The sequence below is a fragment of the Chelonia mydas genome, chromosome 8 (genome assembly GCF_015237465.2).
Source record: "Chelonia mydas isolate rCheMyd1 chromosome 8, rCheMyd1.pri.v2, whole genome shotgun sequence".
Classification (NCBI taxonomy): Eukaryota; Metazoa; Chordata; order Testudines; family Cheloniidae; genus Chelonia; species Chelonia mydas.
Genome location: NC_057854.1, coordinates 5,981,547 through 5,996,709, shown reverse-complemented (window position 1 = coordinate 5,996,709; position 15,163 = coordinate 5,981,547). Strand labels below are relative to the sequence as shown.

The window sequence follows — 15,163 nt, the reverse complement described above, 5'->3', positions numbered from 1 at the left end:
GGGCACACTCACCTGTGTTCAACAGTGTAAAAAGTTACTCCTTTTAGTAGGTGCCCTAATAACACCTCGTCCTAAATCCTGCTAGAGTCAGTTTGTGTGGTGTAAAACAGAGAGATTCATAGATATTTAGGTCAGAAGGGACCATTATGATCATCTAGTCTGACCTCCTGCACAACGCAGGCCACAGAATCTCACCCACCCACTCCTGCGAAAGACCTCTCACCTATGTCTGTGCTATTGAAGTCCTCAAATTGTGGTTTAAAGACTTCAAGGAGCAGAGAATCCTCCAGCAAGTGACCCGTGCCCCATGCTATGGAGGAAGGCGAAAAACCTCCAGGGCCTCTTCCAATCTGCCCTGGAGGAAAATTCCTTCCCGACCCCAAATATGGCGATCAGCTAAACCCTGAGCATATGGGCAAGATTCACCAGCCAGATACTACAGAAAATTCTTCCCTGGGTAACTCTGATCCCATCCCATCTACCATCCCATCACAAACTATTCCTGAACTGCTAGAGCCCTACTAATGTCCAAAGCAGCAAACAAGGTTTGGGGATCTGGATAGTTTGATTCTATCTGTACTGCAAGGGCAAACGCTAGGCGTACCATTGTTGTTAGGAACTGCAGTGTAGATGAGGGCTCAAAGGGAAGCAGTATGAGAAGATTTCCCCCCACACACACACTCAAACCTCGAGTACACAATAAAATGATCCTACTTCTTAAATGTCCATGAAATACTAAAGGAGCGCAGCATCTCGCAGCCATTAGCACTGGCTTTAAAATGACATCTCGGGTACTAAAAATCCACCGAAAGCAAATTTCAGAAAACTTTTATTTTGTTTTTAATTGGAATCGGCATGAATGTATGGTTCAATAAATATATATATTTTTATATACACTTACAACAGAAATCTTACAGTCCATCTTCAAACGGCTGGAATAGAACTTTTTTTAAATTTTGTTTTTACAAGCCAAAAAAGTAATCTGCCATTGCTCATGCAAATTGTACTTGTATAAGTTATAGGTTTGTTTACCATGACGTAAAAATGTTACTCTTAAGGAAGCAGTTGCTTTGCACTCTGTGCCCCTTATAGCAAAACACGTCCTTAAATGGAGCAATAAGGCCAGACCAATTGTATCGATATAGACAAATACATTTCACATAGAAAAGACAGGGAGGTCACTTTTTTTTTCTTTTTTTTTTTTTTTAAGAGGGGCAGGGGAGAAGAGAAACGTATGCAAGCATGTTTTTTTCTGTCTAGACCAGTTTGCACTTCTTGGAAAACGCAGCCCCTGTCAGTGAGAGTCAATACCTCTTACAGTATTTCTCTGGTCCTGGTTTTGTTCTTGATGACAGCAGCAGGAAAACTAGTTTCTGCTCCTGCTTGTTTCCTGCCTGACTTCCCACTTCGGGGCATTGGATTGCCCCGGAGCCAGTGATCGTGCTACACCTGAGAGAACGGTTTCAGTGGAGGAAGGAGCTACAGGCGCGTGGGCGTTGCTAAGTTCTGTTGCAGCAGGTTCAATAGCAGACCTGAACTTCCTTTCCAGCACTAAGGAGAGCAGTTGGTGGCTGCCCGATTTTCCCAGAGGTGGGGAGAGAGACCGTTCTTCCTCTAGCCTGCCCAAAATCGCTTGCAAGAGGCTGATGGTATTTTCCCACCCACATTGCTTCAGCTTTTCAAGATCTCTCGCTTTGCCTTGGTCTTGCTGCCTTTCAAACCCACGTGCAAAGTTACATTTTTCCCAATGGCTCGGTTAGTTCATGAAAGAGGTGGAGAGTTCTGGCCAGCGTGGGAGCTGTCAGTAATGTCATAACCAGGCCCAGGAACTGCCCGCGGTCTGTCTCTGTTTTTCACATATGAATTCCGTTTCACAGTAGGAATGAGATGCTCCGGGCTGTGCATTTCAGGGTAATCTGTGCACCTCTCAGGTGGATAAAGCTACTTACCCTTCAGCTTTGTGCCTTATGCCAACGTTTATGATCTGCTCCAGATTCCCAGAATGGGCCTGCCTCTCATGTCTGACTGCGTAAGCAGCAGAGAATGCAGTGTTAATGTACAATGAGACTGCCAGAGGCTACAGTGAGCAGCAGTCCGGCACTGCAGATAAGACTTAGGTGATGGCTCATCCCTACTACATCCCTGCCATTCAAGTGCTTACTGAGCACCATAAGTCTGAGGACACTTCCAAACCTGACAGGCCCCCAAATTAACCTGCCTTCAATTCAACCACAGGGGAGCTGAGATTTACTGTGTGAGGATTTGGATAGTGCAGATATCCTGCTGGGTCTCAATGGGAGAAAGCCAGGAGACAGTCATGTCTTCCAATTGTCCCAACAACTTCAAGGGCCTGGATCAGTGTTGGCAGTTTTTAAAAGCAAGACAGACCCGCTGGGGCCGAGGGCCATGAATGTTTCAGTAGGAGGTGACCATTTGTTTCAAATAATTTTTCGAATATAGGGTAATTTAGGAGCTTGTCAACCTGGATGGTGTCCTCATTAAGCCCCACATTGTGTCCTGCTAACCACCTATGTCATCCCTGTATCTGAACAATGCAACCTCTTCAGATTCAAACCCAGACAATTAATTGGGAATCTCGGGAGCCAAAAAAGGAAATAATGCAGACCTGCATGTCTACAAAGGAGGGCACCAAATTTCAAAGTCCTTCTTTTGTGGTTTCTCTATCAAAAGCTGAGAATGGGCGATCACTTGACGATTACCTGCTCTGTTCATTCCCTCTGGGGTACCTGGCACTGGCCACTGTCAGAAGACAGGACACTGGGCTAGATGGATCTTTGGTCTGACCCAGTATGGCCATTCTTATGTTCTTAAAAGTCCTCCTTGAAGGCAATAGGCCAAACTCAGCTCTGGTTTAAACAGGTCATGCGCGCTTAAACCAGGGTAGCATTTGGCTCATTGGGAGTTAAGGAGCCAGGGAATGGGGAGTAAAGAGCTATTCCAGAGCTGGAAAGGCCTCCTTTACTCAGTTCCTTGCTGAGGCCAATTTCATGAGTCATGGCTACATTAACAATGACTCAGGAATGAGAAGTCTGGGGGGAAATTTGTTTTCAGCCCCACCTAGCTGGCTCATCTGGGGCTGGTGGCTAAAGTCTGAGATCTGCTTTCACTCAGGCTGGTAACTCACCCACTTTGCAGTAAGATTGCAGGCTAAGCCACTCAAGGGCTGAAAGTCCTCCAGTGTCTTCCCACATTTCCCCCCACATGCACAGGACAGCTAAGTTCTCCCACAATTCACTGAGCGAGATTTAGTTGGGATTGGTCCCTCCCTGGGCAGGGGGTTGGACTAGATGGCCTCCAGAGGTCCCTTCCAACTCTGTTATTCTATGATTCTATGATTCTAACCCTAGAAAGGCTCATTTTACTGCAGCCCAAACAATCGTGGGCTGGGTCCCTAGAAGTCCTAGCGATGCAGGTGAGTGCAGCACCAGTGTGGGCCCCATCACTGGAGTATGGCTTTGCAGTGCAGTTGCTCATAACCAGGCTAAGATAACTCGGGTACTCTGCAGTGAAGACATACTTTTATGGCTTTCTATATGTACAGAAAATGCACTGATTTAGTTTAATCCCGGTTTATATCAGTTTAGCTCACTTTCACCATGCATGCCAACAAAACCTTAGTGACAACCAGGTTTTTACAGTGGGGTAACCCATTAAACATCCTATCAAAGAGCAGAGTTCTTTGCCAGCTATAGTGTAATGTAATGCATAAGCCCCCATGCACGGGCAGAAGGTGACTAGCAAATAAAAGACAGGAGAACGGTGTGGGGGAAGACACAGACTGCATATAAACAAGTGTATCAGGTTCTCATGACAGTTTCCCAGATACACTGCAAGTCAATTGCAATGATTCACACGGGAGGTGTCAAGAAACCATAATGAAACTTCACTGAAACCACAAAAAGGCCCCCACCAAGACCACGATGCTCCAGAGTAAAGGCCAAAGTTTTGTTTTTAACTTACCCTATGATGCCTGAGCAATGTACCATTATGTCCCCCCAGCTCCAGAAATAACTCTAGCCTAAAATCTTCCTTAACTAAAAGCGACTGGAGTTTAAATGCCTAGATACAACACGGTGAGTTGAGAGGGGGGATTCAATGTGAAGTTAGATTGTCAGCCTTAACATCCTAGAGTCTATTCATGGTCCAGATCCTTCACTTACATATTTTCAGAGCCTCATGTAGCACATATCTCCTTTCACCTCATGTTAACGGATGACCCTCAGAGCTATTTGATCCCTGTTCACAACCCACAGACTCCACATAGATGATAGTTGTCATGTCCCGACCCACACGCAACGAGTGTGCAGGTAAGAAACAAGCGTAGGAGAAATGCATGAGCACTATTTCTAGTCATGGCAAAAGCCCACCCCCTAAGAGTTGTTTGGTGGTTTTCTGAGTTTATGGAAAGGACCAAGTCAAGACCACAGACCAATGTCCTGCCAAATTTCATTAAAATGTAAATAAAAAAAGTCCCTCTTGAAATCTGAAGATGCGAACGTGAGTGCATGTGTATAAAATATACAGTGGAGCACATACACTGAGAGTGTAGCTAAAAATGAAATGGCAAATTTTCAGCCCGAAGTGGCTTTTTCAGGGTTGTGTTATAAATCCCCTGGTGCAGGTTTTACAATGGAAATGCCAGCAGACCCTGACCTCTCAGGAAATGAATAAGCACCGTCCTGTCCTTCCCCACCACAGTTGTTGGTAGGATTTAGAGCCCAGCTGGACTAGGTCCGGAGGGAATTGTGCTCTTTGTAGCCGGCATCTCCCTAGCAGGAGGCGAGCAGACAGCACCAGGAAGTTTTACAGACCGCGGGCAAAGTTCAGCCCTGGCGTATTCATTATTTGTTAAGTGCCAAGAAGGTGGTTAGGTAATTCCTGCCCAAAGGAGCTAGCAATAACCTCCTGTCTATCAAGTTACGCCTGGACTGAGTTTGACCCGAGGAACGTTATACCAGCACTCTAACTGCTGCCGCTACTGTGCAATGTTACACCTAGGACATCTCCCCTCCTCATCTCCACCACCTTATGGACTAGACCCACCTAAGTAACCACCCAAACACCATAAACGCCGGGGCAGAATAGGACTAGTAAATTGCAGACGGGAGCGGTGTGGCCCAGGATCCCAATGCAGTCTGCCCCTAGAACCCTGGAGGTAAAGTACATGATGACCAGGTTCGATCCTCAGACTGGCAGAAGCCTGGACATATGAATGATATAAAACAGAGTAGCATATACAAGCTACTGCCTGCACCCTGCCTGTTAATCAGAACATGACATTTCCACCTTTTGATCGGTCAGTGGCCAGTTCGAGTGCTTTAAATGCCCATGGAAGACAAATAACAGAACATGGAATGAAGAAGAGTCTCTCCGGTTTCTCAGTTGTTAATGCATTCCCCCTTCTCATCATCATCTAGGATGCTTACAGTTGTGTTACACCTCCTCATTCACCAGGGGAAAGGGCAACTCCCTACCCTATCGGCTGCAATCCTCTCTCTCTCTATGGCATGAGCCTCATTCAGATTTATTCCCCTGATGGATCCACATTACAATAGCCAACAGTTGGCATCAAAATGGAATTATTTCCACATTGGTACAATGCTGTAATGAAGGTACAGGGGTGAGAGCAGGGAGTTCTTGAAAATAACCAAGTTTCCAGGTCTCATCCTTTTAACTTACGCTTCTAGTATCAGCAAATAATAAATACTAATAATAATTAAACCAAACTATCAGGCCCTCATTCCAAACCCAAAGACAATCCTTGCCCTGAAATCAAATTTTAATTGCAGGGCAAAGAGTGTATGGAAGAAAAAGCCCAGATTTATGTTGTGTCTTCACGGCAGCAAAAGACGGGGTTTTACCTTGAGCTAGCTATACTGATGTAAAACCCTAGGGGTGATAAGGCACAGGTCATTTTTAACCTTGATGTAGCTAGTTGAGGTCAACACTATACTTCCCACCGGGGCTTTATCTTGACTAGATACATTGAGATAAAAACTCAAATGCTTTGTCGCTAGTTAGATTTTACTGCCAGAAAGCCAACTCAATGTGAAAACACACCATGCTTTGCAGTGAAGACAAAACCCTAGTGGAAAATCAAACCTCAGCACCTTGTTCCAGAAGTCACAATTCAAACTGAAAGAGTGTCTGTGTGTGCTGGGGGCGGGGGGGAGGAAAGGATGTTCCAAAGAGAGTGGTAACAAATCTTTGTGCCCAATCAAAGAAAGGAAGTGGTTCATTAAATTTAAAATGGAATTGCTGGGACATTCCTAGCTAATGAAGATGCCTGACTTGGTTAGATTCGCCCCACAGGATGGAGTGCCTATCAGATCCAGTAGTGATGTTACAACACCTTTTATCAAAACGCATGTGTCTTTGGGATTGTACTGTACACATGACATTAGTTGCTTAACCATGTTTCTTGCTCAGATGAGCTGATGACAAGTTTGGGATAGAAGAGAAAGTTCCCAGTAAGGCATTGATTTTTTTATGTCCTGGAGAGTGGTGAGGAGGGATCACGTGAAAGACTCGGAAGGCCATATTCTATTCCCTACTATCGGAGTTCATGATGAGTGAGAAGGGGTGACATCAAGGGACCTCTGTCCTTTTGTGTCATCTTCTTCTTGATCTTGCAAAGTCCTGGGTGCTCTCAACTCTCCGTGAGGTGAGGGCACTCATAACGTTGCAGGAGGAGCACTTCCCTCCGGCAGGATTGGGACATTGGTTTGCTCTGTAAAACATGATGACCGTGGAGGCACACAGTAATATTCTGCGTGTGTGTGAAGGGGTGCTTGGACACAGAAGTGTCTCCTCCAGCCCAGCACACTCTTAAATTGAAGCCAACATAGCAACAAAAATTCAGGAAGAAAAGTTTAGCCAACAAATTAGAGGGGAAGCGTTCCTCAGTCTTGCACCAGGCTCCAGCAATCCTATCTATTTAGATGCCACTTGGCAGGTATTCTGTAGGTGAAACACGATGGTGGTATCAACCAATGGCTCCTGATCAGTCAGTGTGAAACAACAGAAGGGACAAGGCTACATTCAGCCACACGCTGAAGGCAATGGGGTCACACCAGGGATAAGCTGGGCCCTACCTTTCTCACAGCGGGCAAGGTTCCACCTGAGCCGGAATTTGATACTGGGCTTTGATTTAACATGACACAGGGTCACTTCTGAACCGCCACAACCCACTGGCTCTCCAGCACTGGAGCACAAACCATGGTGAGTTCAGTCGCTCTAGTGAGGGAAGGAGCTCTCCTCACCATACTCCCATGTCCCACAAGTCATTCCTAGATAGGCTTTTTGCGAGCAGTGCTTCCTTTATAGCTATACCTGATACAGGCTAACTTTACGCACCGCAGGGCTACCTGCTTGTAGGAGCTTTTTACCCAGCATGCCTTTCTGGGGCTGGCCTTTTAAATTGGGCAGAATCCAGCAGCTGCAGGCCTAATGGGATCATTTTCACATTGTGCTTTTGCTAGCTGCTGCTCTTCTAGATGCTGGTAAGTCCCCTTTAGCTGCTACTATTTTTCCCCTTTCTTATTCTTGCCCCTTCTCCCAGGGCCCTTGCTTTTCACGCCACTAAAAGAGAGTGAGAAATATCAGCAGGAGAAAAGAAATTCATCTGCACATTCACTGATGCAAAGGTATTTTCTAACTGGGAGAGGAGCCATCCTCCAAGAGCTCTGCCGGGGGAGGTGGGTGAACTGGTTTGTCTCTGCTGGAGGGTAGGGGAATGGAGAAGATTGCTGGGCATTTGCACATTGGCAAAGTGGAGTGATACCCTGGCAGTGGGATCTTCCTTGTGGGGTAGGAGTGGCCTTAATTGAGACTGCTGTGCAAAGATATTATGCTAGTGTGTGTGCATCTTTCTTCCAGGTGAGGCACTCAGGCCAAGCTGCAGTGTGACCCTGCAGGGTTAGTGAGGGCACATCCCGAGACACTGGCAGCTGGAGGTCAAACATTTAGGTGGGACTCAGTCACTCTCCTTAACTTCCACAATGCTCCTTAATGAAAAGGGACTGCACCCCTTCTGCCCTGCCCGGACACTGATCCTCCAGCTGGAAGAGCTGTTTCCTTAAATCGATAGCTCTGCATGGCTCATGCTGGGGAAAGAAGGCATCTTATAATCTCTCATGTTCCTGTGCTGGGCAATCCCCCAGCTGCCTCTGTTGTGGGGCGACTGTCTTCTGAAGTGAGCCGATGGGTCTATGCAGTGTTGAATTACTTGATAGCTGGACAGTCAGTGGGTTGGCTGGTAGAGAAATCTGAGTTTGGATCGTATACTGATGCCCTGGGCTCCTAGGAGCTGGGAGGGCCCTAATGAGGCATTGTGTAGGGTTTGGGCCCTCATGAAAGGGGTCATCTCAGAGGGCTCTGTCTGCAGCCATTCACCTCTGGCAAGGACAGTGTTGGGGGTGGGTTCGGGTGAGAGAGAGAAAGATCTGTTTTGCTAGTGAGAGATTGGTCCTGACCCTTTGTGCATCTAGGGTCTGAGGCAGGTGTGGGGGAGAGGGAGAGGGGATGATTCCTAAAAGGTAACCGTAAGTTTGAATGTAGCCCATGGCACAAACAGCGATTGAGCAGGGGAGGAGGGATCCTGTGCTGATGTTCTCTCTTTTCTCCACTGACTGTCTTGTTTAATTGCATTCTAAAATGTAAAGCTCGAGCCCTGTGATTTACAGACACGCACTAAAACAGTTCTGTGAGAAGAGAGAAGGGCCAATAAAAGCCATGCCATGAAAAGGGCACTCTGAAAAAAAAGGCCATTATTCTCTGAATATGAACTAAGCAAGTGCTTTTCATTCCCACATTAGTTATCTGAGGCTGGTTTGAAGCTGTTTAATGGGATTCTGCAGAATATAATTTCCATCAGAGGTTGATTTTTTTCTTACAAGCAATGTAATTTGGGGTTTTTTTTTTTTTTGGCTTTGCTTTGTCTTTATGCTGACTTTGGGATCTAGCGTTCTATTTCAAATCGGAGGAAGGGTGAGGGAAATAGAACATGGAAAAATTGTAGCAGTGAAACAGAGGAACCAAAGTCACTTTGCAGACCCCCAGGAATAAGTAACAGCCTTCAGGTATAGATTAGTTTGAGAAAATGAGATGCATAACCCTAAGCAATGAAGGTGGTACTGATCATCAGTGGGAGAAAGGGGAGGGAAAGAGAGATGGGTAGTGGCCCTGGCTGGTATCAGAGGAAACCTTAATGATCCTAAAATTATTGCATGCTAATTTCCTCTTTGGTGCTAATCTTAATGCCCTCAAGAATGATCAAGTACCTTAATTATCTCTTTAACTAATGAAGTGCCTCTATTAAAAAAAAAAAAGGTAGAAATCGATTCAGAAAGAGGAGCAGCGTTAGAGCTTCTTTCCACCAGCAAGCACAGCTTGGAAAGCTTCCTCATGGGAACAAGAGACTGCTAAATGCTTCCTGTACGGGATGAGAGCCGAATCCTTCTCCCATTCAGCTGCGTGGGTGTTTTACAATGGACTGAAATGGGAGCAGGACTGTGAAATAATAATTGTGAAATGCATGGAAACTTTACCACCAACTTTAAGAACCTGCAGGGTCCCTGGGACTGTAAATAAGACACAATGACCATGCTAATTTGAACCAGCCTGGCTCTGCCTTGAAATTGACAAGGCTCAAGCAGCACCATGTGGAGGGAAAAAATGTTGGAAACGTAAATCACTTATTTCCTGTTGGCAGAAGAACTTTCAAAGTTTTCAGTGGTCTCAGGCTTCAATCCTGCAGGGAGCTGAACATGCTGGCCCCGGTTCAGCAAAGCTTTCAAACACATGCTTAACTTAAAGCACATGAGTGCTTCCCTCGAGATCCGTGGATCTGCTCACAGGCTTAAAGTTCAGCACGTGGCCTTTGCTGGATCTGAGGTCAGAATGCTCAGCACCTGGCAGGATCAAGCACTTTTACAGAATTACTTAGCACCTTAAGATACAGCTCAACTCTCGCCGATTTCCATGACCGCAGGATTAAGACCCAAAAGGGACTCTGACTGTGAATTACAACCTAAAAAGCATGAGTAAGGACAAATGAAAATCTATATTACTACCACTGTCTATATTACAATTATTTTTGCCCTTCAATGGTCATATTTACATGTGAGAACATTAATTCCTGATCATGTGATTATACCATTTCAGCCACGTGTCCGGAAGAAACAACGGGAGACAAGGGGTAAACATTTTCAGAAGTGCCTTCCTGATTTGGCAGTCTAAGTCCCATTTTCAAAAGAGATTTAGATGCCTAAGTCTCATTTGAAAAATGTACCTACAGGTCACTATTTGTTTTTCTTGCCATAACATTATATTATGATTTGCACTTAAAAAAACACCAGCTGAGCCCAATTTCCATAAAAGGTTACCTGCTACAGTAATGATATAGTTCAGCCCTCTGAAGCTGGCAGGGACCGACAGCGCAAATGGGAAACCTGTGGGTTGTTGCTCATAAATATTGTTGCTGGCAATAATAAAGCTGTGTACTTTGGAGAGCTGGCAGTTTCTTTTAGTATATACAGGGTAAATACAGTATGTAGAAACACCCTGTGAAACCTTCCATAGTCGTCAGTGGTTCGCTACTGCAAGGATGAGTACTGTAGAAAAAACTAAGGGCTTTTCTATATGTGGAACGCGACCAGCAGGACTGTATTCAGTGGTAAGATTACGCTGCTGTATTTCTGCCGGTCAGTTTCCCATGTAGATAGACAAGCCCTTAGTCTGAGATATCACATAAATATTAACTGGCTATGTAAGGAAATGACAAGAGACCTGATTGTGTTTACACTGAATGGCAAAACTTTGACTTTAGCACCACAGTAATTGGGTCCAGAATTTAGTCACCCATCTCTCCCAGTTTGGCCCCTACAAGGTGCTCCATCTGAGTGGATCGATATGGCCCCATGGAGCCCTGTTGAAGTCAGTGGGGCTCCATGCAGGTGCAGCCATCTGCCTGGATTCAGGATGTTTCAGGATCAGGACGTATGTCTCCTATTCTCTTCCGACATCCCAGACTAGACAGGACTGGAGATGACAGATGAACATGAGCTGCAAATTTGGCCATGGGTTCAGATCTGGATCTGAACTTCCCCAGAGTTTCAGGGTTGTTTGAGCTCAGTGCCCCTTTCTAAGCTGGATCAGAATCCAGTGAATCAGAAACATGTTTTCCTGGCTCTTGTCAGACCCGAGTCCCCCGCCCCACCCCACATCGTGCCCTGTACATGGGATGAATTGAAAAAAGCAAAGTAGGATGTAACAAAGTTATAACAAAAGATGTCACAAACTAGGCTCCAGATTCCCTAGTATTGCATACTGAGACGTGTGGTTTGTTAATCATCTAATGGCCGCTACTCATAAGAGCTAAGCTGTCACAGTGGTTCAGGAGAAAGAAATCTGCAGATGGGAACTCTCCCTAGGGGGCAACAGCTGACCCCTCCTGTAGTTCCCTTGGTCAGTGGAGTTGCATCTGGGATGAATTTAGCCCAAACTAGGAGTGTGAATCAGAATTTGGAAAGGGAAGGGAAAAATCATTATTTAATGGTCAGGATCCAAAATGTTAGTGCCAAGGATGGATCCAGAATCCATTTCACATGACCAAAGACAGACAAATGCAGGCAGGGCTTTCCCCTGTGTTCCTCAAAGGGAACACGTGGGGGTATGGGGTGTGTTAGCTGCAGAGTCTGCCCTGGTGTCAGACAGGTAGGAAATTCCCTCAGTCTGCTCATTCACTTCAGGTCATGACAAGCTGTTGAGAGCGATCCCCCAGCACACAGCTGGCACAACAGGCCATTCATGCCGCAGAGGGTTCAATAATTCAACAAGCAAACTCAAGCCAGCAGCAGTCTCGGTCCCCAGCCAAGACTCAGTCATCTTCAGATTAAACATCGGCTCTGCCCGACTGCTTTGTATTCCAGTGACTTCTCCCTTCCTGGGAACGCTCTGTTACCCAGCGACAGAAGAACAAAATCCTCAACCTACAAGATTTATGCTGCCTGAGTGGAGGGAGGGGGCTGGTATTTCACTCCCTGTCCCCACCCCAGCAGTGATAACGAGCCCCTGAAGCTAAGCGGTACCTCTTGCCAAGACTTTAGAAAATACTGCATTTTACCCTATTCTGTGCAACAGACCCACTTTTTTTTTTTTTTTTGCCTTTTTTTCTTCTATTTTTAAATAAAGTGCATTTAGTGCTGGTGAAAGGTGCTGGCCTGGCAGCCCTGCAGACTGATGTCTGTCCACAGAACCGGTAGCACCTGGGCAGCCATGGGCAAGCTTTCCCCATCCTCGTCCCTCCCCTTCCCAAGGTGCATCTGGCCTGTGCTAGAGCGGCCTTCAGTCTCCCCCCTTGGCCTCTCTGCTCTAAGGCTGGCCGTTGTGACACGGGCTTGTGGACTGGGAGCTGCACTTAGCCCACCGAACCCTTTCACCGCTCTCCCATAAGATGGCTGGTTGCGACTGACCTGGGTCAGATCCGAGTTGGTGTCCGAGGCGAGAGGCTCTCTATTCCGTCCCCGGTCCAGTAGACCTGTATAAAAGGGCTGGAGTTTTGCTTTGTGTTGCCTTGTATCACATGTAGAGATGCAACTCCTGAAATCGAACGCCTGCCTCCTACATGGATAGAAATGGATCAGTCCTGCCCCAGGCCAGTTGTTTCCAGCTGCTGAAAGGCAAATCCTGAGCAAGGGTGTTGAAAACCTCCCGAGGCGCCTCTGATCTGGCTCCCTTAGTTCAGCATCCCGGTCTCTACATAGCAATCAAGACCCAGCCTGGGTGCTTCAGTGCCAACTGATTGTCTCTTCTTTCCCATTCGCTGCTTCTCTTATCACCTGACACACTAAAGTGCGCAACAATAAATAAATAAAATACAGCCATGGCAGCTCGGCAGCCTGGCTACTGGATCGAAGATGGCCCCAAAGACGGGGATAGGACAGCAACTCTGTGCTCATCTGCACTGCTCCTGAGCCTGTCTTTGAGATGCCAGCAACAGAGCTGTATAAAATGCCCCATCCCTACCCCGAACACTGACATTACGCTTGCATCACAAGCTTGCAGCCCCCCTGCCTATTTGCCAGCGTTTCTGTCCCCTCTTTGGATGCCTGGCTCCTGGAAACCCCTTTCCCACCCCATGTAAACATGAATGGCCTTCCCTTCTCCTCATCTGCTTGGCTTCCTTGGGCTCCCCCCTGGGACCAGATCCTCCCGCCAAACAACAGAGGGAAAAGAAGGCTCGTTCCTCTTTCCCTGGACGTCAGAGCTGAACGCAGCACTCGAAAGTTACAAAAGCATAGTTGGGCCCTCGACCCAGTTTCGTTACTGTTACTGCTATGCAATGGCAGAAAATAATGATTGCCCTCTCTGTACAGCTACCGCCTCCCCCCACCCCAGCCTGCACCAGTACAAATCGATTTCTCTTATTTCTCTATCTACTTCCCTTCCTCACTGCGAGGTGCGCAGCATTAGAACCCTGGGATTTTTTTTTTAAAGCTCTATTGAAACACAATTGCTCTTTGTTTTTTCCCATTCACCCTCCATCCCCCCCTCCCCAAACAAATGCGGCATAAAAGGGTTGAAACACAAATGCTGTTTTAAAACAATTTTGTTACTTGTGCTAAGGGCAATTGCTGCCTCTTGAGATTGTCATTCTTTTGGTTTGCTGAAAAGGACAGCACGTACTCGCACTTTCTAATGCCGTCGTGTTTTCAGATTTCTCGTTGGGCCAGTCTCTAAAGGGGATGGGGACTATATTTGCTTTAACTAAGAGAGACAAAATATTTGATTTTCAAATCCTTGGCCAAAAGAATGACCCACAGCCTCTTCCTTAAAGTTCCCCCAATCCATCCCAACTTGAAAACAAAGACACCAAACCTAGGGAAGCATAAATGACTCTCTTGTGTGTATATGTGGTTTTTTTTTTTTTTTTTTTTGCGTGCTTGGCTGGAAACTGGTATGGCCTTTATATAGCAAAAGTCAAATTTAAGCATAATTGTAATATCTTCTGCACATGGAATCATGAATCATTCCAGTGGCTTTAGAATTTAAGCTGTTAATAGGCTAAAAAAAGGATTTTTTTTTTGCATTATAATTAAGCATGAATATATATTTAATATATTACACTGCTTGGACTGCCGCTGTAGCAATCCGAACCTTCCTATGCTGTAAAACACCTAGCCCCCTGCAATCCCCCAATTCAAGTTTTGGAAAACTTCCTTCCCCAGCCCCTGGTAATCCTCAGTTTGTATATTTAAAAGTCCCTCCCCCCCCCCATTTATTTTAAAGTAGATATTGCCACATTCTTAAATTCATGCATCGCTGCACTGCTATTGCACATGTGTATAGAGGATTGCTTTCTCCCCTCTCATCCCGTTTGGCTCTCCTCTCTGGGCGGCCCTGCTCACTGGTTGTGCACGTCCTCCCTGCGGACGATCTTGTAGATAATCCAGTAGAAAATGTTGAAGATGAGAAAAGCCATGGGGAAGCCGATGCGCGAGATCTTGTCAATCTTCTTGGCTCGCTGGATGAAGAGCTTGCGCATCTCGTCGGGAGACCGGCAGGCGGCCGGGGCTGTGTTGGCCGTGTTGTTGTTGTTGGCTCCTTTGACCGAGATGCCGTCCTTCGCTTGCAGGCAGGCAGGGCCCATCCCATAGGCGGAGAAGTTGAACCTACCTTCTCCGGCTTCGTCCTCCTGAAACAGATTCATCATAGGGCTCTACTTAAAATAAGATGGAGACAATGCACCCTTGCTATAAGGCTCTCCACTGATGACCTTCAGCTCCATTGGTGGACACAGCTCCCTTGACGTATTGGACAAACCCTTTGTCTGAGGAGATCAGCCTTATAGAGGGGTGCTATCTGTATTATGCACAGATGCAAATCAGGGGATCCAGCTGGAGTTGGAAAGTGGGATTGACTTATCTTTCCTTATGGTTAGTCATTGGGTTTTTTGTGTGTTTTTCCCCCACACATCCCCTGTTTTGCTTCTGCCTCCCTCCCCTCATACCTTCTTTTTCAGCTTGCCCAGAAGGAGTGGGCTCCATGTAACTCATATAGTAAAAGCCGCAACATGAGAATTCCTATGGAGTTACATGGACTTGGCAGCGTAAAGGGCCGTCCATGAAAAGATCTCTGCAGG

The 15,163-nt window shown here is 46.3% G+C and overlaps 1 protein-coding gene across 1 annotated transcript in view; it reads right to left on the bottom strand.

Annotated features, from left to right (window-relative positions):
* Positions 1-825: 825 nt before the first annotated feature.
* The window catches only part of GLRA1 (glycine receptor alpha 1), a 77,574-nt gene continuing 63,236 nt past the window's right edge, over positions 826-15,163 (bottom strand). Inside the window, exon 9 of the mRNA XM_007071536.3 lies at positions 826-14,716. Within this exon, the coding sequence (XP_007071598.2) occupies positions 14,426-14,716 (291 nt within the window). The 3' untranslated portion in view covers positions 826-14,425. The remainder of the gene's footprint in view (positions 14,717-15,163) is intronic.